The following is a 23,581-nucleotide window of genomic DNA, read 5'->3' on the forward strand; positions in this document are numbered from 1 at the left end:
GAGGCGCAGAATTGAACACGAGGAAAGATTTTGTGACAGATTCACTAAAAATAATAATTTGATCTCTGCTGCGGTTTCAGTTAAGAGAAATTATGACTTTACCTGTCAGTCAGTAATGAATGCTACTATGAATTGCACATTAAGCCAAAGGAATTGCTTAGCACGTCTCTTGCACATCCGCCACGGCCATTCCCGGGTTCCTCTCTAACCACGATATGCAACCACGTGCCCTTACATTCATCCACGGCACCAGGCTCCCGGTGAAGACTCTGATTTCATGGCAGCTGTACAGTCAAATTCTGCATCAAATTATGTAGTCGTATCAATTGTGGCCAGGAAGGCGTAACAAAATTGAAAGACACATGCATTGCACTTCTCTCTTTCTCACTGCAGTGGGATTTAAAGTCTTAAATCATGTTTTCAGACTCAAACAGCTAAAACAACCCTGAAACCAAAAAGATGCTTGAATAATAGAAGTCCTGTGGGTAAAAAACGACCTGGAGCGGGTGTTAACTTCAGCCCTGTCTAGTCTGCCAGATCATATTGACTAATTGGTATAAGTAGTAAAACTGTTTCTTCTGTTGACAAATACTGTACACAAAACATGTGGTCGATCCAGTAGTGTTGGCACCGTGTATTATTCACTGATAGGTCAGGGAGTCCCTCAGCCACGTCCTTGACCCTTACCATATCTTAAAGAAAAACGTAACAGTCCTGAAGTGTTGGATAACTTCCCCTGCTCTGCACACCTAATTTGGACCTCCTCCAGAAACGCCCAAATAGCAGGCAGCACGTACTGTCCGGCTGAGACGTGTAGGGTGCTCTGGTGCTCCTTGTGCTCAAACAGGACTGCCCGTGCCAGCTGTTTGCAGCGGAGACACTAATCCTGGTTTGCAAAAACAGTTGATATGACCCAGTTCAGTCTTGTGTCAGTGGCAGCCAGCTGCTGGGAGGCCGTTTACTTTTTTTTTAATTTGAGCTGCTGTACAGCTCCCATCAGGTGCTGAAGTATAACCAAAAAACGCTTAGGAATCAGACGCAGCGGTCATGGGGGAGCGTCAGCTGTGTGGGGTGTCCTCTGAGTCCTACCTTGCTAACATACTGCGTTTTATTGGCATCGCAGGTGATCGTTGGATTACATGCAACTTGCTTTGTAAAATGTATCAAGGTACTGTAGACATGACATGTGCCAAACATTGGGCTTAAACATGCAAATCAAATTTGCATGACTTAAAGGTGGGCAGATGCTTTGAACCTGGATCCCAGCTCATCACACTGCTGTTTTGAGAGCTTTCTGCTTTGGACAACATACCCCTTTCCAAATCCCCCCCAGCCTGTCCACTATTTAAACCAAATGAAATCCATGTTAAGAACTGTTTTGTTTTTTCCTTATTTTTTTATGTCTGCTTTGATATGCAATTTCTGTTGTCAACACAGCATTGCTCTTACAAAGGATGACATGGTCTATTACTGTTTTTTTCCAAGAGTAAGGTCATAGGAGCAGTAATGAGGGGTGCAAAGTGTACTGGAAATCGTGCCTGCTGTGATGCTAGCCAAAAACCATGGACTGACTGATGTCCTCTCTAACCAGACTGGCAAAACCAAATGGGAAATTCTTGGTCTTGAGAGGCACAGCATTCTGGGAAATGACTTATCTCTTGGAAAGTTAATGATGTAACTCCTGTTTGTTGAGCTATTCGTGTTCTGAGCAACACGGTGGGAGCAACACCTTGAATTTCTTAATTTTTTTTTTTTATTTGCTCTACTGAGTAATCTGTTAAGACCGTTCTCCTGTATTTACGTTTGTTTCACTGCTTTTAACCAACAAGACTGAGGACCAATTGACCTCTTAACTGTAGCAAAAATAAAATAAATTTCGATTTGTGGCAATGCAAGACAAAGTCCCTGAGACCAGATGACCAAGTTCTAGTCGTCTGCTTCCATCATGGGCATTTTTTTCCTGCTCCATGCATTTAAACAGCAAGTGTGGCACATCTGCTTCGCAGAACTGTTTGGTTTGGGTTTTAACTTCGAGTCTCATTGCTTAGATTGAGATAGGCATATTGCCAGTGGCTTTCACCTTCTAGGGAACTGCAGTAATTGCAAATGTGGATGCTGGTTCCCCTTTCCAAATCCTTCCTTCCTGCTATGATTTGCCGTTTGATTGCTGCGTTTTTTGGTACAACAGGAAGTCATGTTCATGGCATACCCTGCGCATGAGAAAGCGGGCGGAAAAGGAGAGCAGTGGCAAAAATGAAGCCAATGGGCCACGTAAATCCAAGGATATTCTGGGAAACAAAGTCTCTGTTAAAGTGAGTAAGGCCATCTGAAAGCTGTGTGCTGCTCTCCTGCTTCCCATCCTTTTCACCCCCTATAGCATCCTCTCCTGAGAGAGGGAGGGGGCGGCAATTTTGGGTTTGTTTTTTGTTTTGTTTTTGGTTTTTCCACTTCAGTTATCTTTTTTTTTTCTTTTTTTGTAGTATCCATTTTAGCAGGATTTTTGCATGCAAGATAAAATGCAGCCTTTGTTTTTCATTTTCTTTTTCCTGGCATCCCACATGCAAGTAAGTAATTTTCATTAAAAAACCCAACTATATATATGGTTAAATAACTGTTCTTAAAATTGGGACAATAGTGATTTACTGACCTCTGACCTAGCCCAATCTGCAGCTCCATCAGAGCAGCTGCAGCGGTGAACCAATGGCCTTACTGAAGTTGATGAGTTTTCTTTAGGTCAATATTTCACCACATCTTAAGATAAGGGGTTCTCAACCTTGAGATGCTTAAGATTTTTGGTCTGGGGAGATGGTCTCAATGACCTTTTTCTTTCCATATTATCAGCCAGGGCAAAGATGCTGACTCTGTCTTGCCAGGAGAGGGTCTCCTGTGTGTGTGTGTGTGTGTGCGTCTGCGTCTGTCTCTCTCTCTCTGAGATCTCCCAGTATGGAAAAGGTTGAGAACTGTGGGGTTAAGCTCCATCTTCTGCTCTGGGTGCCTGACTACTGTGCTCCAATTCAGAGGATCCATCCCTATAAACCGACCATGAGGCCTGCTCAGGACTAATCTGGGGCTTTCCCTCCCGTCAGAGGCAAGCAAACACTTGTGATTTTGACGCAACCAAAGCCCAGCCTTGATTGAGGAAAGCACTTGAGCATGTCCTCTGGATCCACCCCTCTCCAGGAGAGCCCATGATTAAGTGTTTTCCTTCGCGGGGGCTTTCCGTCTTGTAAGCCTAGTGAAATAGCCATGGCATGTGCAAAAGGAGGAACCCTGCCACTGCAATCCGGGCACCCCTCGCACCCACTGCGCAGCCACCCTGCAGCCCTGTGGTCAGCCGGGGAAGGACCGAGCCCGAGGGAAGCGGTTGCTCCAGCATGGTGGCCACAGTTCTTCCTCCTGTTGCTTCCTCGCTGTTTTTACTACCCGAACGACTTGCAGAATCACTGCCTCTTCTTTGGCAAAAGCATGTCTTTGCCTTTGCTTCCCCTGTTTTGTTGTTGGTTTGGTTTTTGTTTGGTTTTTTAGAGCGTTTTCTGTACTGTTACCCATTTCCATGCTGCTCACAACTCCTGTGCTGCTCTGCCCTGTCTAACCAATCTCTCTTCTAATCTCTTGTTCTCTTTCTTCCTCCTCATGCTGCCAAACAAGGACACAAACAGCTCAGAGGAATCAGAGTGTGATGACCTTGACCCCAATACTAGCATGGAGGTAGAGACAATCATCCTTGTGATTATTTTTTTCCCAAGAACATGTGCCCGTTTTGAAATGCCTTTGCTGAAAGGGGAGCTGGTGGGTCTCTATTGCTCATGGACAGATGTGCCAATTAAGTGTGAGTCACGCAAAGCGCCGATTCTGGTTTTGCCAAGCGTTGAACTGGAGTTTGGGCTGCCTTTGTGATGGGAGCAGTGGAGGAAGCTGAGGAACAAGCTCCTGCTGAGCTGGAGGCTCATGTAGCCACCCTCAGTCGCTGTTTCCCACCTGGGACCTCATTCATCGAAACAATAATGCATGCGTGTCAACTGCCGATAAACGTAGCAGCTTTCTATATTAAAAACACCCCTTGCCCTGGCAATGCATGCTGAGCTGCTAGTCAGGCTTGTGTTATAAATCACTGGAGCAAGTATTGTTGCACCACAACTAGTGCTTTAAATTATCTAGAAGATTAGGAAAGACAACATTTCTTTTTTTCTCCTAGCAGAGTGGGAAATTGCATTTCTATAAAAGTACTGAAGGCGAATGGTAAAACTGGTTGTGTTATTGTACCCGTATCACAGACAAGGCTGATGCAGATAGGTGGACCCAACTTATGATACGTTGCACTACTCTTTTTCCAGTGTGAAGCCACCGATTCTAGTGGAGTGACCGAGACATGCCTTGTTGAGAGAGCCCGAAGGAGCTTAAAATCATGAGAGTTATATGTCTGGTTCTCCTCAATTAGTATCTTGCAGGACCCATTTTTTTCTGTCTATAGTGACCACACCAAGCATTTGAATACATTGTACCAAGGCTGAAAGAGCTTCCTACTGAAACAGGCAAGAGCAAGGTTCAGAGAGACATAAGCGATTTTGTAGAGATGAGAGGGCAGGTCACTGGAGAACAGGGATATCTGTGTGTCCTGGGAGATGTCGGGATGTCGTTAGCCAGGCTGCGCTATAAACATCCCGCAAAAGAAAGCTGATCTTCCTCCTGGAGGGGAAAAAAGGGGAGAAGTGTATTGAGATGCACCACTTCAGCTGTTAACCTGAAGGCTCTCTTTTATTTTAATTGCGTTGGCATCAATAAACACAGCTTTGAGAAGGGGGTGTGTACTAAAGAAAAGCTTTTGGCCCAGCTGACGTCCTGGAGATTGAATGGTGCTTACCACTAAAGCTGCCTTATTCTCAGGAGCATGTTTGCATTTTCAAAGAGCATTTTGCCAGTCACAGGTAACAACTAGGAGTGTATGTGTTTGTTACAAAGCAGTGCCCAGTTATTGCACATAAGTCTCTGCAAGCTTTAGCTCATTGGAGATTGCCCTGTGGAGTAAAAGGTGGCTGAGATACAGGTGTACTGTACGGAGCTGGGTGAGAATCGCCATTCTTTTTGCAGAGGATTTCTGTGTTTTGACTTTGCTCAACAGGAGGAAAACCAGATGTTTTAAAATTGTCAGTGGAGTCCTGACACTGTTGGCATTTCTAGTCAGCTCTGGCACACTCCACATGGGTCTGTCTGTCTGTTTTGGTTTTTTTACCATGGTACAGTCTACTGTTCTTGCCTGCCTCGCTGAAGTTCAGGAGATAAGAGCTTTTCTATTTAAACTAAAGACTAATGTGAAGTCTTAGCTTATGGTATGAATCTGCTATTGGGGGAGTAACTACATGCCTGGTATGTGACTTGATTTATACTCAGAAACCCCGTCCTGCATCTCCCAGGTCACTTACTGGAGGCAGTGTCACTGCGCTGCACTGCAGTCCCCAGGAGCCACAATGTTCCTCATGGCTTGGAAAGATCAAGCCTGCTTCTGAAAAAAACTCTTTGGGGCTGAGCAAGTCTTTAAAATGGCAGAGGGAGAGAAAATGAGTGCAATTTTGGGGGTGACTTACGCCAAGCTAAGGTGACACTGCCCTGCAAGGAGCAGCACAGCCCTTGCTTTGTGCTGGTTTTAGTACATAGGAAGCCCAGAGTGAGTGTGATCAGCTCGTTAGTCCAGCTAAGAAATATTGGGGGGGAGGGATTGCTGATACCCAGTATAAACTAAACAAAATCATCCAGAGGGAGCAGAGCAAGGGCAGGCTGCTAAAATGCTCATGAGGGAAACAGTCCTAGTAGTGGCCATGGGGAAGTCTAGTCTGTAAAGGTCTGGGGTGTTCACTACTGGAAGCCACAGTTGTTCTCCCTTTCCCTTTATTATGAATGTTTTGATGCTCCTTTTTCAAACATGTTGAGAAATGAATTATATTAAGGCCTTGGGAGCTAAAGTCTTTTCTCATTAAAGCAGAGGCAAGGCAAGCTACTTCCACCGCCAGAGCCTGGCTCAGGGTTTCATCGGGTCTTTTAGGCTTTGTGTCCTAGGCTTAAATAATTGTTAAACAGCTGTGCTACCCCTCCACCCCAGCCTGTGTGTGCAGTGAAAATCAGCATCTCGCCTGGCTCTCCCTTCCCTACTCCACGTGGTACGTCCCAGCAGAGCCGCTGGCGAGCTCCCAGGTGAGCTGGAGACTGTGTGACTGGCTGTCCGAGGAGGGGGAAGACCTTGTCCTCGCAGCTGGCTCAGCTCGTGATGGATTTTATAGACACTGGGAGTGCTGGCAGGAGAACTGTGTCCTGGCCATCAACATTCAGAGGTGCATGAGGCCCTCCCTGTGTCATTAAGGAGGAGTCGTTGGTAGCTATTATTACAGCCAGGTAATAACAGGGTAAGTCACCTGGCTTCTTTTATAGGACTGTCACCCCTGGCATACTTCTTCCTCCCATCATGCACGAGAACGTGCACCCAGTGCTGGAATAGAGAGAGCAGTCTCTAAATGCAAAGGCGCTGTATTAATTACTTGGAAACGTCAGTGCAATTTACCTCCAGCTTACTCACGGCACAAGAAGTCGGTAAGCTGGTCGTAGTATCCATGATGTCCCACAGCTACTATGGTCTTTCAGATGTATCTTTGCTTGCTGTTTATAAAACACCACATGTCTGTTCAGTAGATTCCAGATTTCTGAAGCGCTTTGGCTTTGTTTTGTTTCAAGGGGAAACATAAAAAGAAAGAAACATGGAGAACACATATAGTGAGAGCAGGAAACTGAAATACTGGGTGACTGTTTAAAAGAGCTAGAATGCCATTACTGTGTTTTTGCCTACGCAGGGACATGCTGGCCCTGGAGAACTTTCCATTCATTGTAACTTTGAATAGAAATAGTATCTCTTGCTGACTGTTTCTTTTCTCTTTGTTTATCAATATGTAATCAAAGTACATAAGGATGGAAATGAAATTTGGGTTTTTTCCTTTGTTTTCTGCTTTGCACTGTTGTTTCACAAAATAGAAGGTGCAAACTCACCTGTTAGGCATGTGAGTGTAGGAGCGGGCACTTAAGGAGCATGTGTAGCCATGCGAGGGATAGGGGTAACCTATATTTAAGAAAGATCGGAGACTCCCTTTCCACATGTCTGCAGCTAATTGCACAGGGACAGGCAGCTCCGCTTTTAGGAAGAAGGTGTATGCCCTTGTGAATCAGTAAATATCGTCCACACCCAAGTCTGGGGTCCTGGACAATGACACAACTAATTGTCCTACAGTTCTGTGTCGTAACGTCTCATGGGGTTTCAATTATGAAGGGGTCATAAGTCAACTGTGCAAATCCTATCAGGCTCCCTCTCTTGTCTAAGCGAATGTCCTTCCAGCAGTCAGAAGACCTGACCGAGCTAAACCTCACTAAATTCAGCAGCAGCTCTTCAGGCTTTGGGGTGGACCTCACATGTAGGGATCTGACATGGCTCCAGACATCTTGTTTTGCACAGCGCGACTCCAACTGCAGTGCGTTACAATTAATCCTGACCAACACACAACTGTCACCGAGTGTCTAGAGTTTGTTCCAGTTTCTTAGCTGGGCAAAGGAGAGATGAAGTCCAGGCCCACCCCAAGTCAGTGGAAGTGCCATCATTAGATTAGTGAGCTGGGCTGTTGCCAAGGTACCTAAATTGGGCTTCATAATCTATTTTTTTCAGTTTAGCATGTTAAGAACTACTCAGAGACACTTAGAGCAAGATAAGCACTAGGAAACATCCTGTAGGGAAGAATATTGTGTTAGCAACCCCACAGTCCAAGTGGTTAAGTAATGGTTTGGTGGATGCAGCATTGGCTCCAAGTCAACACTCAGCTCAGGCCAAAAATTTCCAAGTGCTTTAGGCAAATGCCTTCACCCCCTGCCTTGAGTTGTCCATCTCCAGAGCAGATCTAACATACTCTCTTGGCGAGATCTTGTACAATACGGGTAAGAAAGCCTCTCCTGGCCTGTTCTCACGCTATGAACGAGTACAATCCTGAGAACCTCCTGCGTTTCCCTGGGGTGGCCTCCATGGGCAACACTGCTGTCCTGCTGCCCTGAGCGGCCAGGGATTGCTGAGACTGACCAGGAAGGTGGCTCATCAGGTGTGACGTAGCCTGAGCTGGCAGTGCAAGCTTTTGGAAAAGGAAGAAGTGACCTACTTCATCTGCCGGAAGGGGGTAGAGTGCTACAACACGGTGCCTGGACATCCCACAGCTACAGCCGTTGAAGCACACCAGCCGTTAGGGCCTCGCAGCAAGAGCGTGACGAGGGCAAGAGGACTTCTGCTTTGCACGGATGCGTGTACAACAGTCAGCATCCCTTGTGGCTTCTCCATCAGTCTCAAAGGCAGCTGAGCCCATCCATGCTGGGTGCCAGAAGGCATCCCCCATCCCCACCAAAAGGCTGGTGCTGTGGGACATTTCATCAGATGCCATTCTCTCATTTTAAATTATATTTTCCCTTTGGTAGCGTCTATCCATGTGTAGCGGGATCCTTATTTGCTCCTTTTATCAAGAAATTTCTCTTGTTAATTTGTTTCTTTTTTGGGGGAGGGGAGGCTGGTGACACTGTGAGCTTGTCCCCCAAAAAGTCTCAAAGTAAAAGTTGACCTAGTCAGAGACGGATTGATAGATCTTTTCCTGCAAATTAGAGTTGGCTTAATTCATCTGTAACTAATTTCATTTTTTTCTGAGAATCTTTTTTTTTTTTTTTTTTTTGAGTGAGGGAGCAAGGAATGTGCTGCTGACTCTGCTACCGGCATGTGCAAATGCGTCAATATTTTATTTTAACTCAGTGAACAAGAAGTGCCATGAAGTGTTTACAAAATGCTGAGCTGCTTCTCTTGGAGTAAACATGCCCTCTACTGTTTAGATAAAGCATGGATCTTATTACAGAGGGCTTGGTTTGCAGCCTAGCCTTATGCTTTGGGGGAAAAAATATTCTCACTCCTGTTTTTGATGCGCTCCCTTAAAATGGGACTGAAATGTGGCATTGGAAAAATCTGCGCAACCGCTGGGCCCTTCTGTGCGTTGTGCGTGTCTGGGCTGGGCTCAAGCCTCCTCCAGGGAGGCGGGTTAGGCACGGCGAGGACATCTCTGCAACGGAGAAGCAAACCCTGGCCAAGGCAAGAAGCCCTCGCTGGCAGCCGAGCTGCGCTTGCAGAGCGTTTCAGGACCGGCCATTGGCGTTGCAGAATGGTTTCTCGCTCCCCACCAGGTACAGCATGTGTGCACAAATGAGAGATAAGCTCTTGCTAAGAATTAGGGCGGTTGGAGTCACTTTGCAAGTGGACTTTGCTGCTACTGCTGCAGATGCCTTTCTATCTTTGTAATAGGAGCTTAACAAACCAGGAAAGAAGTGGGTCAGTACTGCGAAATACTGAGTTGCTGGAGGCAGCACCTATGGTGCTTTTCTAAAGCCTGACTGTTACACTAAATTACACTTAAGTCACTTAGATCTAAGTCACTTAGATCCCTGCAGGTTCCCAAAGGCATCCAAGTACACGCCCCGTGTGCCTTTCTTGGTTTGAGCCCTGAAACAGCGCAGGCTGGAGGAGGGAGAAGCAAGGTCTATTTCTGGTTTTTTTATTGAATAACCCTGACCCGTTCTCCCACTTCAGCTCCCTGTTTTTGCCTGGTCAGCGTTAGATCCCACATCACTTGAGCAGAGGCCGTTTCATGGTCTGCCTTCATCACCTTGTGTGGGGTTTCCATTTTCAGCTGTCATTGTATGGGAAACAGAAACTCTCCTGGCCGCAGAGGGAGCGTTACAAGTTTTCACCTACCCTGGAGCAGGCTACAGGTATTTCATCCAATGGAAAAAATAAATCTATCTCATTTCAACTAAGTTTATGTTCCTAGAAAAAAGAGCCGGCTGTGTTTCTTACCTGAGGAGTGACTGCATTGCCAACCGAGTTTCATCCCTTAGGGTTTGTGTTTGCCTGGTGTGGACTGACGCTGAAGATGGTGTGAGAAGTTTTTGCGTTGGGTAGTTCCATGCCCCTGAGTTTGTTCGCTCGCAGGCCAGACTGGCAGCCACAGTGGCGCAGGTGGTTGCTGGGATTTCTTCAGGGAGCCATTGTCAGCGTGAGACCCCGGGCCGCCTTCCCCCGCGTGGCCAGGGATGCTCAGCTGAGGGCTGGGCTGTGAGATCCTCGTTCAAACCGCTACAGACTGAGTGGGGTTTCAGGGATCAGCCTCATGTTGCTTTTCAGAGAGAAGAAAAGTAAAACTCCACAAAAGCCACATAACCAGCAGGGCTTTTTTCCACCTGGTAATCTCAAAGCAGTGCAGAGCATTCTCTGAGGGAGTGATGCGCAGAAGCCAGGACTCCTGTATCACCCCCGCAAACACCACTGCTGCCCTTCGGCTTGTGTGGGAGCTCCCTAGGGCGAGCAGGGGCTTTAAAAAGGGGGAAAACATGCTGAAGAAGGTGGTCTTTCACCTCCTTTTCTCTGAGGGAGAAGTCCCTTGGATTTGGTGCCCACCGTGTTGCCCATGCAAGCATCTCTGGCAGCATCACGTGCTGCACTCCCAAGCCTCGGCGGCTGCAGGGGAGCTGCACCCACCTGCCCGTAATCCCCATTTCAGTGCACGGCACCTCACCCTGCTTGCCAGCAGCCCACCCCGGGCCCCTCGCTGGCCAGGATTTCTGCTCTTCAGAGCAACGTGGTCTGGCTTTCACCTCTCTGTAAAAGCCCTGAGAAAGAGGAAGAGAATTGGGAAGAGTTACTTGCATGGATTTTGACAGCTTTTCCAGCTTTTTGCACACACCATCATTTTCAAGAGGCTCCAGGAGGTGCTTGGCAAGTCCATCCATCAGGGAAACCAGCCCTGGCACCGGCAGGAGGCTGCGCAGAAAAGCGGTACGTGAGCTCCTGTCCTCCGAGGGCAGCGGCGCCACGCTCTGGAGCCCTCCTCTCCACCCACGGGGATTAGAAACCTATTTGGCAAATGAAGAAATCATCTCTGAAGGTCTTGCACTTAATCTAGAAGAACTCTGTGGAGCCTGTCATCTCCCGCCATCCGCCCATAGGCTGGAAACCTGGCCAGCCTGCAGAGAGAGGCAGCAAACCCCCGGGGCCTGGGAGCGGACGTGTGAGCCAGCGGAGCTGGCTTCCAGCTGCAGATCTGGCTGTGAACCTTTGCTTTCCTATTTCTGCACTTCTCACTCCGTCATTTGACGCCCCCTTCAAAGTAGACCAAATCTCTATTAATGTATTAAATCACTTTGGTAGCACTTAAACATACTTTTGCAAATAGGCTTTTATTTTGTCTGAACTTACAGCAGGCAAAAGCCGCAACATGGCTGTAGGGGTGTTGTTAATTTTATTAATTAACAGATGAAGTTTTAGCAAAGGAAATGGAAATTTTAGACTCTTCCAATATTATCTAGCGGCGGTAATTTTCTTTCTGATATTCCCATGGTGAGGCAGTGGAAAAAAACATTGGTAAGGCAATTATTATAAATGATTGTGCCTTGGAAGTAATTAGAAACGTAGCATTATTTATTTATAGATATATCCATTACATTTATCATTGTAGCTGCATCTTCTAATTAATCCTTTAGAGTTATAAAATTAATATAAAGTGTTATCAGCGTTTCTTTCTCCTGATTTCTAATCCTACAAGGATGGAAATCAGTGAATAATAAGGGAACTTAGTGCATGCTGCAGAGAAGGAAGAGGAGAGCTTTGCAGGACAGATGTGTATTCCAGATAAGCCAAAAACTACACAAATGAAGACGTATGTACAAATGAGCTGATGCCTGGGGTTGCTAAGCTGGTAAGTAGACGGTCTCACCGAGTAAAAAGTGGCAAGTGATGGTTGTCCATGGAAAAGCTTTTTCTTCCTTTGCTGTGTCGTGTGAGCAACACAACTTAATCACGAAGCTCCGTCTCTCCTTTTCCACATGCACAGGTGGGAGAGAAGATGTTCTTCTTCATCCAGTGCCCTCTTATGCCCCGATTTCTTCCTGCCTGTGGGGATCCAGGGGGCCGTATGTGGGTCCTGATTCCTGCAGAGCAGCAATCGCTGCCTCTGAGCCCCTCACCCTCTGAGAGGCTCCCAGGGTGGCTGGCCAGAGGTCCACATCCTGGCGTCGGTGCCCAGCTGCACCCTTCAGATGGGGCTTTGCACTTTCCAAGCGAAACCAGGGCCAGGAGGTGCAGCCAGGAGGAGAAGACCCAACACGGGACCCAAAGAGCCCGGCTGGCTCCCTCACCCGCTCAGGCTCCTGCCTGCCGAGCCGAGCCGTGCCATCCCGTTGCAGGGGTGGCACATTCTCCTGCCCCCTCGCCACCGCAGGGGTGCCTCCCAATGTGTCTTTAAAAAAAAAGAAGCCCCAAATATAGTAATAGTTCTCAAAGAGCCCTCTCCGGGGATGTAGACGGAGAGTGGCTCCTTCCAGGATGCTGGGAATGAAATGTTTGAAATCTCAGCACTCTTGGGAGCATCTGAGAATCCAAACCATCACACTTTTGCCTGCCAGGTACAGACCTTTAGGACTGACGTGCTAGGAACTGAGACCGGCTTTGCCCACAAGCAGCAGCCCCTACCTGTTTCTGGAGCGCAGAGTATGAAGCACTGGCATTGGCCGGTTGTTTCAGCCAGTACCGTGAACATTGTGTTCTCTGTAGATGTGTCCCGAAGGATCAAATTCTACCTATTGCTAGGAAAAGAATAGTCTCAGTCTCAGATGGCGAGGAGTTTGTTGACGTAAGGTATGTTTCTATGGGGAAAAAATGAACCTTTGTGAGTGGCGAGTCCATGTTGTGCCTGGTTCATTCAGGCTTTCTGGTGGTGATGGGGGAAAACAGACCCTGAGGTGTCAGTGCTGGTATCAGAGGTTTGCCTGGGGCTATAAAGAAGGGCTATGAAACAAAAATGAACCTGAATATGCTTGAGCGCCTCCTTGGATGGCACCCTGAGCCATTGACCTTGGAAAACTATTTATAAAGCCAAAGCAGAAATATAAATCTTGAAGATGTATCTATGTTATTTTGAAGGGTTATTGCTTCTGCTTCGTGGCCTGGTTTCTGAGCCACTGCAAAAACTCCCATCAGCTTTGGCAGACCACGAATTAGGTCACTGCTTCATTGGCATCTTCCAAAATAGCTCTGAAATAGATAGTAACAAAGATATTTAAGGCGATATAAACCACACTGGTGTTTGTCGTGCTTGATATCAAATTATTCGTTTGAATTTGGATAACAAGACCTTTTGAGATTATTAAAACAGTTAATGAAGCTAAAACCTCCATACTATTGTACACCGCTATGTAGTTAGGGTTGATGCCACGTGTGAGAACTTATTGGCGTTATCTTTGCTATTCCCACCATTGCTTCCAGGGTTTACATGAGGCAATTGGCATATATAGGCCATGGCGAGAGAGTAGCTTTGCAAGTCTTCGCTAACTTGATCAATTAACTAGTTAGATAAAATAACTCTCAGTTATCCAAACCTAGGTCCAAGCTGGAAAGTTTCCAGCAGTCCAATGAAATGAATGAAACTTCACTCATTGTGATACATCAAGAGTTGTTGCAGGACTGATACTTGTCAGTAGGCGAAAAGAAGCCAGTATTTCTGTTTTAGTGCTTTACCTTTTTTTTCCTGAAGCTGAGCAGAAGTTAAAAGACGTCTCCCCAAAGCTGGTTAGTGGCCAGAGCGCTGGTGAGACGCCCCAGGTGCGTGGTGACTGCAGGCACTGTGTGACATGGGTCTGGAGCCGGGCACAGGGGGGCACAAACCACCTCCGGGAAGAAAGGAGTTAATGGCTTGAGCATTATCACCCAAGCAAAGAGAAAGCATGTCCACCCTCTCAGCCTTAGTGTTGTGCCTGTTACCTGTGATGCTTTATCAGAGTTCAAGAAGCCGTAGCTTTCATTTACTCTCCCAGCTGTGCACGGGCTTGTTCGGTTGTCACTAGAGCTTGCTGCGTCTGCCGGTTGTCAGAGGTTGCTTGTAGCCACTGGTCAGTGCTTCTGCGGTTCTGGTCAGGTTCACCACGTTACCGTGTGAAACCGGACGTCTCTTTGTCACTGTCCAGAAAAATAAATGCTTTCATTTCTTTGTATTTTTCAGATAATCAACCCCAATTTCATTCAAGAAGGTGAGTTAAGGACAGCTGTGCACTGACTGGCACGGAGGGGCAAGTCAGCAGCTGTGATTTACTCCGGTGCAACAGCATGCTCTGCACCCATCAGCGTTTACAGCAAAGGCAGCTCTCCACTGTTTGGTCCCCAGGGAAAGCGGTCCTTCTGCTGGCTGCTCGGCTCAGACAGCTCGGGTCCGCAGGCGAGGCTGAACCCCCCAAACCTGCCTTCACAAAGTCTTGCCCTCCTGCCAGAGCACAGGGCTGGGGGGCGGACAGTCCCCCCTCCCTCCTTTGCTGAGCTGTCGACAGCTGGCTTTTAGTGAAGGGGGAGTTTTGGTAACATAATCCCAGGACCCCCAGCTGTTTGGGACCCAAATCCCATAGCTGGTCCTATAATGTATTCTCTAGAGTTGTATGGGGAACATCCTCGCCTGTAGGTTAAAAGAAGGTGTCATGTTTGTGTCCCCATGTTTTTTTCCAGTGGCTCCAGAGTTTCTTGTGCCGTTAGTGGACATCACCTGCCTGCTCGGCGACACAGTGATGCTGCAGTGCAAAGTCTGTGGACGGCCCAAACCAACAATAACCTGGAAAGGACCAGATCAAAACATCCTTGACAATGACAACAGCACGGCCACTTACACGGTGTCATCTTGGTAAGGTCCTGCCTTTGGATCCCAGCATAGCTGGTCATGATGGTTGTGTTGCCCTCAAATATGGCACCAGCCAGGCTACAAGGCTCATTAGAAATGCAGTTAATCAAGTCTGGCATGGTGTATTGGCACATCCCTGCACCACACATCAGCTAGAAAGGGTCAAACTTTGGGTCTCAGGTAGCTCTATAGTTTCCCACAGAAACTATATCCACGGAGTGTGTTGCTGGCAGCCGTGAGCTTGCTCTGGTTGTGCTCTGCCCCAGGAGGCCATGACCTCCTGAGCCAGCTGCAAGCCAGAAGCAATTAATATTAGTTTGGCTGATACTGCCTCCATGTTCTCTGCTTGAGTTTGATGCCATGCTCACCTTTGGTAGGAACGGGAGTCGAGCACAGCAAGCCCTCACCGGCTTGCCACACCCGTATCATTGGGTGTTTTCTCATCTCATGGGCAGAGGTGGTAACTCCTGCAGTTTTCCTGAGCCCTTCCTCAGCTGTTCCTAAAAGAGCCTACATGTGCTCCAGGGAAGGCTACATCTGGCTGTGCTGGGACAGAAAGATGCTTGTCACGATGTTCCCAGCTTGGCTTGGGGGGAGGAAAACCATCTTTACAACAAGCACTGGGAAGATCCAAAAAGAACTGGAGTTTAATTCAGGTCAGGTAACAGCCTGCTGCTGGATGCTCATCTGCAGCTTATATAAGCGATTTGGGCCAAACTGCAGTGGAAATCTCCGGGAAGCAATCTTTCATGCGAACTTTTCAGCACTTCTGGCTCAGGCTGAGATGAATCCAGGGAGTACAAAATCACTGAGAGAGAAAAATGAACACTAAGAGAGAAAGGATTTTACATGTTCAATAAAAAAAATGACATCTGATCAAGAGCTTCCTTCAGAGACCATTGGGTTGTGCGGCCGCCCCAAAGCACCCAAAATTGTCTTTTTAGCCATTACTCAGTAGATCGCTAGTGCCTAATCTTCAGGCTTCTGGCTGGAATTGGGTTGGGGGGATATTTCCATAGAGGGTTCTGTTTTCCATCACAGTCTTTCGCCTGTGCGTTGGCTCCCTGTGCGCTATCAGCACTTGTATTGTCCTGTTACTCGTATTTGTTTTTCAGTGAAGACACTGCCTGCCAAGGAGAGGCCCAGCAGATCAGTGGCTGTCTTACAAATCTTGCTGGCATGAGCGTCCGGATTGCGGGGGAAGGGAATATTTCTATGCTGTTTTAAACCAGCCTAGTCAGACCAGCAAAGGCTGCAGCGTCCAGGCAGTTATACCGGCATCCATGTCCTTCTGCAGTTTCTGATAGATTACGCATTCAAGAACTAGTCTACTTTTGCCATCAAGGGAATTTATTGTTGGCTCTAAGCTGGGTCTCCAGTACAGCTAAAGCAGTTACACAAGCAAAATCCTTTAATTCAGGCTGACTCCCTTAAATTGCATGTTGAAGACTGCAATGTGCAAACCGAAGTGACTATGTACAGACCTGCTATAAATTCACTAGACTCTGCAGAGCTGTTTATTTGCTCAGATTGGCCCAAAGATTCAGTGTCTCTCACGAACTTGGCTTAGACATTCTTTATCCGTAGCTGTTGTGAGATGTCCAGCCTTCTGACCGGGGCCTGGCAGCCTCATTAGATCAACGGCATATGCTCCAGGGGTCTGAAGCTTCCCAGAAACATCAGGCACGCTGCGCTGTGTGACTGCCTTCTGCATCTGCGGGAAGCCCAATTTGTCCGGCGTGTGTTGGACTTAACTGCAGAGGCACAGCAGCTCAGCGTCTCCCAAGATAGGAAAGATGTGCCTGGGGAAATCTTTCCAGATATATGGAATCTAAGCATCCAGCTCTGGACAGGCACAGCAAATGTTCAGCTCCTGGACTTTGCTTGCTGCTTGAGTGATCCTTCCCCATCTCCCCCGAGGCCACAGAAGACAAGCAGAATTGCCTGACAGGCAATTTGGACCATTCTGCTCAAAGGTTTCGTTAATGGCCTAGTCCTGACATACGGAGGGGTTGTATTTGGGTACCGATTGCTGGAGGGACGTTCCTTCAAATGAGTTAACAGGATTTGCATGCACGTGTGTCCTGGTTTCGGCTGGGATAGAGTTATTTCCTTCCTAGTAGCTGGTACAGTGCTGTGTTTTGGATTTAGGATGAGAAAAGTGTTGATAACACAGCAATGTTTTAGTTGTTGCTAGGTAGTGCTTGCACTAGTCAAGGACTTTTCAGCTTCTCATGCCCTGCCAGCGAGAAGCTGGGAGGGGGCACAGCCAGGACAGCTGACCCAAACTGGCCAAAGGGACATTCCATACCATATGACGTCATGCTCAGTACATAAACTGGGGGAAGTTGGCCGGGGGGCGGTGACCACTGCTTGGGGACTGGCTGGGCATCGGTCAGTGGGTGGTGAGCAATTGCATTGTGCATCACTATCACTTATTTTGGATATTCTTTTCTCATTATTATTGTTGTTGTTGTTATTTTCCCTTCCTTTTCTGTCCTATTAAACTGTCTTTATCTCAACCCACGAATTTTACTTTTTTTTTTCCCGATTCTCTCCCCCATCCCACCGGGCAGGGGTGGGCAGTGAGCAAACGGCTGTGTGGTGTTTAGCTGCCTGCTGGGTTAAACCACAGCAACGTGCGTTTGCAATGACGCAGGACAGGAACTGGTATAAAAAGCATTAGCAAGTGAACAGCGTGTTATAATCGGGGCTTCCTGCATCCACAGTGACTCCGGGGAGCTCACCTTGAAAATCTGCAACCTGATGCCTCAGGACAGCGGCATTTACACCTGTGTGGCAACCAATGAACATGGAACCGCATCAACCTCTGCAACCATCAAAGTTCAAGGTAGCACATCTGACCTTAACACCCAGGATTTTTCCTGTACGGGGTCCCTCGGTTGGGGCTGGGAGCACACAGGAATAGCCGGTGCAAAGGCAGCCGGACGTGGAGCTGTGCCAGGTGAATTGAGACGTTAAAATCATACAACCATTCCTCAGCCAAGACTCCCACTGATGGCTGAAGGCATCGCAGACTCTTTGTGCTTGATTAAGTCGTCTGATCATAAGCATCACATCTGGGAAATGAAAATGCATTGGCACTGGTTCAGCTCCTGCATCCTGCTCGCAGCGCTGCTTCCCAGGGGCTCAGTAGGAAGCTGAGCTCCCTCGGGCTGCCGAGCCCCTGGGGGGATGATGCCCCAGCTGCCCACAGGCAGCTCTGTGCTTTAGAGCCTGCCTGGAGTGGGGGGACCTGGGATCCAGTGACACTGATTTTCAGCCTCCCCTTCTCTGCGGGGAACGGAGGAGGTGAGAGTAAAGCTTGGCCTGGGTGAACTGTTCTGCAGGGACTCAACTCAGAGACACATCTCCGAGCCTGAATTCTCAGTGCTGTAATTAGTGACCCATCTAATTGTAATGAATATGAAATGATGAGTTGATGCTCATGATCTCCAGCTCTGGGAAGGGATCTGTTAGCATGAGAGATGAGGGGTGCCTGCTGCATTGAAGGGGATGGCACAGAGACAAATGTCTAACTGGTGACTTACAGATGCAGAAGTGTCACAAGCATTTAGAAGTCAATTTGTTTGGTCTCACAAACTGTCCTAGAGATATAATTTCCCCAATTTATCCAAGCAAATTAGTGGCTGCACTAACTACTCCTGTGCTGAAGGGAACCCTGAGCAAAACACAGAATTACTGGTCATTTGTCAATCTGCTGCCAAACTTACCAAGCGCCATACACCCAGAAGCACTCTGAGTGGCTTTCTCGTGTAATTTTTGGACACTTCAAGGTGACTCCCCACCTCCAGAACCTTACTTGCTGCTTGGTGAAGTCCACGAGAATATTTGTTTTCCTCAGTTCCATGGGCTTCGCATCAGGTCTTGAGCTGGAGCAAAAATTAGCAGCAGAAGGTGGCAGGTAAAGAGGCTCTGCCTTTACAGCAGCTGAGCTCAGACAGATCTTCTGCACCCAAGGGGCTATTCTCCTGTACAGTCTCGCAGGGAGCTCCCTGAGGCGTCGCAGTCCAGTTGACCACCAGCTGTGAGCAAGAAGATAGTCCCCCTGCCCTGTAGTACTGTGAGATCATGTCAAGGCAGCAGGGCTTGCAAGCAGCACGGTTCTCTCCCAGCTGCTAGTATGGAGGTCTCAGACCCACGGTGGTAGGTGAACAGGACCATGACATTGCCTTTCCTCTGGTTGTGCTGGTAACCCAGTGTAAACCAGAGCGCTCCCTCTGCAAGGCACAGCTGCCTCGTAGTGACCTGATGTACCTGATACACCTGATCTTCAGAATAAAGCACTAGCGCTTGTTGATGTGATGCTGGACTTGGTGCTTGCTTTCTCTTCCCAAGGTGTCCCAGCTGCCCCAAATCGTCCCATTGCTCAGGAGAGAAGCTGCACCTCTGTGATCCTACGCTGGCTGCCCCCATCCAGTACAGGCAATTGCACCATTTCAGGCTACACTGTAGAGTACAGAGAAGAAGGTAAGTGGTTTGAGCTCTGCTCGCTGGCGGGGAGAATGAGAACAAAGTAAGTCTCCTTTATGGCACAACAGGTCCCAAAAGCATCCTTGCCACCACTGGGGTGCCACTAGCTGTTGCCCACTGATCCCAAAGTCTAAGGCCAAAAGAAGCCCTTCTACCATCCAGCCCAACTTCTCATATATTACAGACCTTTCTGTTTGCTCCGGTCACTTATGGCAAGCAAAGTGTGCTAAGGTAAAACATATCCATCACTAAGGCATCCTTTCATCATCTGCATTCTACCACCATGGTATCCATCCTTTCTGGTGGATGTTTCCTGAGAATGCAAAAACGAAGCAGCCTCATTATTTTTTTGATCTGGGTAGACTTACAGATCCCTGCATACTTTTCAAGCTCAGCTCTGAAATCCATTTGTTCTTAAATCCAACCATCCTTTTCCCCTGAAGAATTAGATAGATATTAAACGCATTGTTTTCCTAATATGTACAGGCATGTGCTCTTGAAAAGGGCATTTGAAATGATTCACATCCCTTTTTGCATTCTTCCTGCAAAGGTGTGAGTGTCCCTGGGCAGTAAACCTTGCCTTAGGCATGTGGCCTCTGTTTTTTCCCCTTCATCCTTCAAAAAACCCTACCTCATGTTAGTAAATGTGCAAATTTAATCACTCCATCATATTAATACCTTCTCTTAGCAAAAACTCTGCCTTGACCCTCACTGTGCCATTAGTGTGACTGGCATTTTTGTGAAAGAATAAAAGCTCTTACTATTAACAACAGCCACCAAAACAAACAGCAAAAAAGCATCAGTGTTTTCAGTTTTCAGTATTCCTCCCACTCCAAAGGAATCACTGACTCTTTCCTGTAAAACCAGCCTTGACCTTGTGAGACCTGGCAATCAGAATTTGCCCACAGCGCACACAAAATATATGGGTCATGGTAAATAATGTAACAATAAAAAGCCCCAAACTTACTAAAATAAGATAAAATTTTATATATTCTTGAAAGTAATCATAGGCTGTGACAGGGCTCAGTGTCCCAGGGGTCCTTTTCTGTTCTGTCACCCTGTGCAGATGCATAAAGTATTGCTACTTTGGATGCCACAGGTTAGGCAATGGTTGGGTTTGTTTCTGTTAGGAGCAGAAACATGAGTCACACATTTCTTTCTTTGCTGCAATCCTGCTCATCTGCAAAAAGCCCACACTAAGCCTTCAGAAAGCTGGTTCTCCTCCCGCAGCTCCGGGTTTCACTGTAGCACTGTAGCCACCGTGTCTTCTGAAAGACTTCATCTGCACTTGGTTGATTGCACTGATGCCCTGTCTCAGCTTCACCTGGGACTCCCTTGTCCATATTTTTTTTGCAGTATTTCTGCTACCTATTCTCTCACAGCTGAGCTGTCATCAAATCAGCTCTCCATTCCTGTCTTATCACGCTGCCCTGAGACACCACTTGTAGTACACAGCCACGGCTAGGCTGCTGGAGAGATCAGCTTGTCCCTGGGCTGTGGTTTTTCCATCGCTATCGGTCAAGCGAGGGGCATTTCCTTCTTCCCTCATTTAGCCAGACTGAAAGGTGGCTGCAACACAAAATAGCTTCCTATGGTCTGTTTCTGGTTTAACAGAAATGCATTGGTCTGCCGTAACGTTGCCTTTTAAAAACCTTGTGGATTTACCTCCCAGGGTACTGCATGCGTTGGGCAGAGAAAGCCTCTGCTCTGAGTTCATGTATTGAGACTGTTTCCTTCAGCTCTCCTTCTCTCCCTCCGTAAAACACAGGCTCGCAGGTCTGGCAGCAGTCGGTAGCCTCAACTTTGGACACGTACCTTGTCATTGAGGACCTGGCCCCAGGCTGCCAGTATCAGTTTCGAGTGAGCGCCAGCAATCCCTGGGGGATCAGCTTGCCCAGTGACCCGTCTGAATTTGTAAGGCTCCCGGAGTACGGTGAGTGGGGCATGGCAAGGAGGGGCGGATGCGCACAGGTGTCCACCTGTGCAGTCAGTATGGTGAGATAGACTTGTGCTTTGATGGGTCCCGATAAAAACGTTGATCCTGGAGCTGGTAGGAACACAAGGGAAAGCCTGGGAGATGCTCAGAGCCAGCTCCTGCCACTAGAAAGGGTATTCATGTCGCTCCTCCACCAGGGCTCACAGCCTCCCTCTGTCACAGAAGCTATTGCAGTTTCCTAGCAGGTTCCTGCTTTCTATCCGAAGACCATTTCTTGTCTTCATCTCTGGGCAGCAGGCTCCACATCCTGCCCAGCGTGTCCCCTGCCTTTCCACAATGCCAGCAGCACCAGGGGCTTCTGCTGGGCAGCCCAGCTGGGGTCTGCAAGTCAGCTTGTGAAAGTACCCCCCCTCCCCCCCCGAGCAATGCAGCCAGCATAGGAAGGCTGCAATGGAGGTGAGCCCCCAGCACATGGTGCTGCAGGAATTTGGGGTACAGCTCACTCACAACTGTACTGTGAGCAGAGCCCACGTTTCCCTATGTTTTAGCAGCTCTAGTGCGTAACTAGGTCTGTGACTGGCTTGAATAGCCTGTGCTGGATGAAACGAGAGCTCACATGGCGTAGCTCTATCTCCCAGTTACACACAGACATGCCCTTAGACTTTCCATATGGCCTTTTTCAGCCCAAAATTGCAAGGACAGATTTGAATCCACCTTATCCATGCCTTCCTCTCGGGAGGTCTGGCTTTTAGTGGTGCAATACATTGGAGCTGTGCCTGAGCAGTATGAAACTGAACTCCTAGTGGTAATATTTGCTGGTTTAAGTAATATAGTCTCCCATAGTTTTAAAATATGCAGTTTATAGTCCACAGGAAACTGTCTTTAATTTTATGCTTTCTTGAATGTCCTTTGTTCTCCCAAAGACTCTGCTGCTGACGGTGCCACTATTTCATGGAAGGAAAACTTTGACCTCGCTTATGTAGAGCTCCATGAGATTGGGAGGTAATATTAACCCCGCTTATCACTGCAATAAAACATCAAAACAATGGCTTGAAGCTTTTTCCTTGGAGGAAAGTTTAGGGTGCTTTTTGTAGTTAGCTCAAAAACTGCTGCTCCTTGCAAAAGCATGTTAAGTACTGATTAAAATATAGACTGGCTAAAATATGGACTAAATCCTGTTTTTCAAGATCAATTGTGATTTGAGGATTACAACCTGGCAAACTTGTGAACAATTAGGCAGCCAAATCTCTGAAAGCCACTGCTAGCTCTCGCTGGTATCGCCTCTGACATCTCTGATTTGATATGAGCTTTTGAAGTCATGACAATTTGCTGGTTTTGGATAAACTTAATCTCAAAGACTGAGTTTGCTGAAGCACGTGAGGCATGTGACTGACTTAAATCACACGCCGAAGTGCTTTGCTGATTGGGATGGTCAGTTGAACAGGAGCCTAAATAGGAGCTGCATACGTTGTCAGCCCTCGGTGCTCTGCGCAGGCAACAGATAAGGGGCATGCAAACAATTCAGGTTAATGCAGTTAGTTCTTCAGCTCAGAGATCAGAGGCGAGTAATTCCGTGGCTGAAAGGACAGGAGTCTCTCTGGTTCTGTAGAAAGAAGAGTGATGTATTAATAAGAGGCCAAGTTCAGCACACGGTTTCACTGGGCAGTTTTACTTTCAGGAATGGTACTAGGCACTAGTCTGTATGAGTTTCCTAAATGTCTTCCTGCCAGCTTTTTTCTTCATTTCTTACTGTGTGCCTGAAACAGTGAGACAAAATGATAGGTTAGTGATTATTTAACCAGGCTTTTCTTTTAGTTGTCTGAGAAAGTTTGGGGTCTTTATTAAAGCACCTGGAGAAGGGAGACCCACAGCTAAAAAAAGAGATAGGACCTGTGTAAGTGGCAGCAAATTGAACCCAGAGGAGATTGTTAGAGGACATCAGTATGGCTGCACAAAGCAAAGCGACACCGTTTGCTCTCAGTGTTTGCTAATCCCCAAAGAATCTCTACACCCAGGGTAAGAGACGGAGGTTCTTTGTTGGAACAACTAGTTAAATCTGCTTCCTTGTGAAATATTAATGTGCTGAATCAAATAACACTTTGAAAATCAGTCTGTTATTGCACTGAAAACTAGGCGTGATTTATTCATGAGGCCCCTTCATTATTCTGGTTTTTTTTTTATTTCAGGGGTCGATTCTCCATAGTAAAGAAATGCGTTCACAAAGCCACCCGGAAAGACGTTGCTGTAAAATTCATTAGTAAAAAAATGAAAAAGAAAGAGCAGGCAGCTCATGAAGCAGCTTTGTTACAGCACTTACAGCATCCTCAGTACATCACTATCCACGACACCTATGAGTCTCCTACTTCTTACATCTTAGTTTTGGAACTGT

At 47.3% G+C, this 23,581-nt stretch overlaps 1 protein-coding gene across 12 annotated transcripts in view; it reads left to right on the forward strand.

Annotated features, from left to right (window-relative positions):
- The window catches only part of KALRN (kalirin RhoGEF kinase), a 536,830-nt gene that overhangs the window by 504,121 nt on the left and 9,128 nt on the right, over positions 1 to 23,581 (forward strand). For all 12 annotated transcript variants that reach the window (XM_076342988.1, XM_076342996.1, XM_076342997.1 and 9 more), the window contains 9 exons: positions 2,189 to 2,312; positions 3,649 to 3,708; positions 14,100 to 14,127; positions 14,594 to 14,765; positions 17,492 to 17,613; positions 19,122 to 19,253; positions 21,025 to 21,189; positions 22,116 to 22,194; positions 23,379 to 23,579. In XM_076342988.1, coding sequence (XP_076199103.1) covers positions 2,189 to 2,312; positions 3,649 to 3,708; positions 14,100 to 14,127; positions 14,594 to 14,765; positions 17,492 to 17,613; positions 19,122 to 19,253; positions 21,025 to 21,189; positions 22,116 to 22,194; positions 23,379 to 23,579 — 1,083 coding nt within the window. The remainder of the gene's footprint in view (positions 1 to 2,188; positions 2,313 to 3,648; positions 3,709 to 14,099; positions 14,128 to 14,593; positions 14,766 to 17,491; positions 17,614 to 19,121; positions 19,254 to 21,024; positions 21,190 to 22,115; positions 22,195 to 23,378; positions 23,580 to 23,581) is intronic.

Source organism: Aptenodytes patagonicus, chromosome 6 (genome assembly GCF_965638725.1).
Source record: "Aptenodytes patagonicus chromosome 6, bAptPat1.pri.cur, whole genome shotgun sequence".
Taxonomy (NCBI): domain Eukaryota; kingdom Metazoa; phylum Chordata; class Aves; order Sphenisciformes; family Spheniscidae; genus Aptenodytes; species Aptenodytes patagonicus.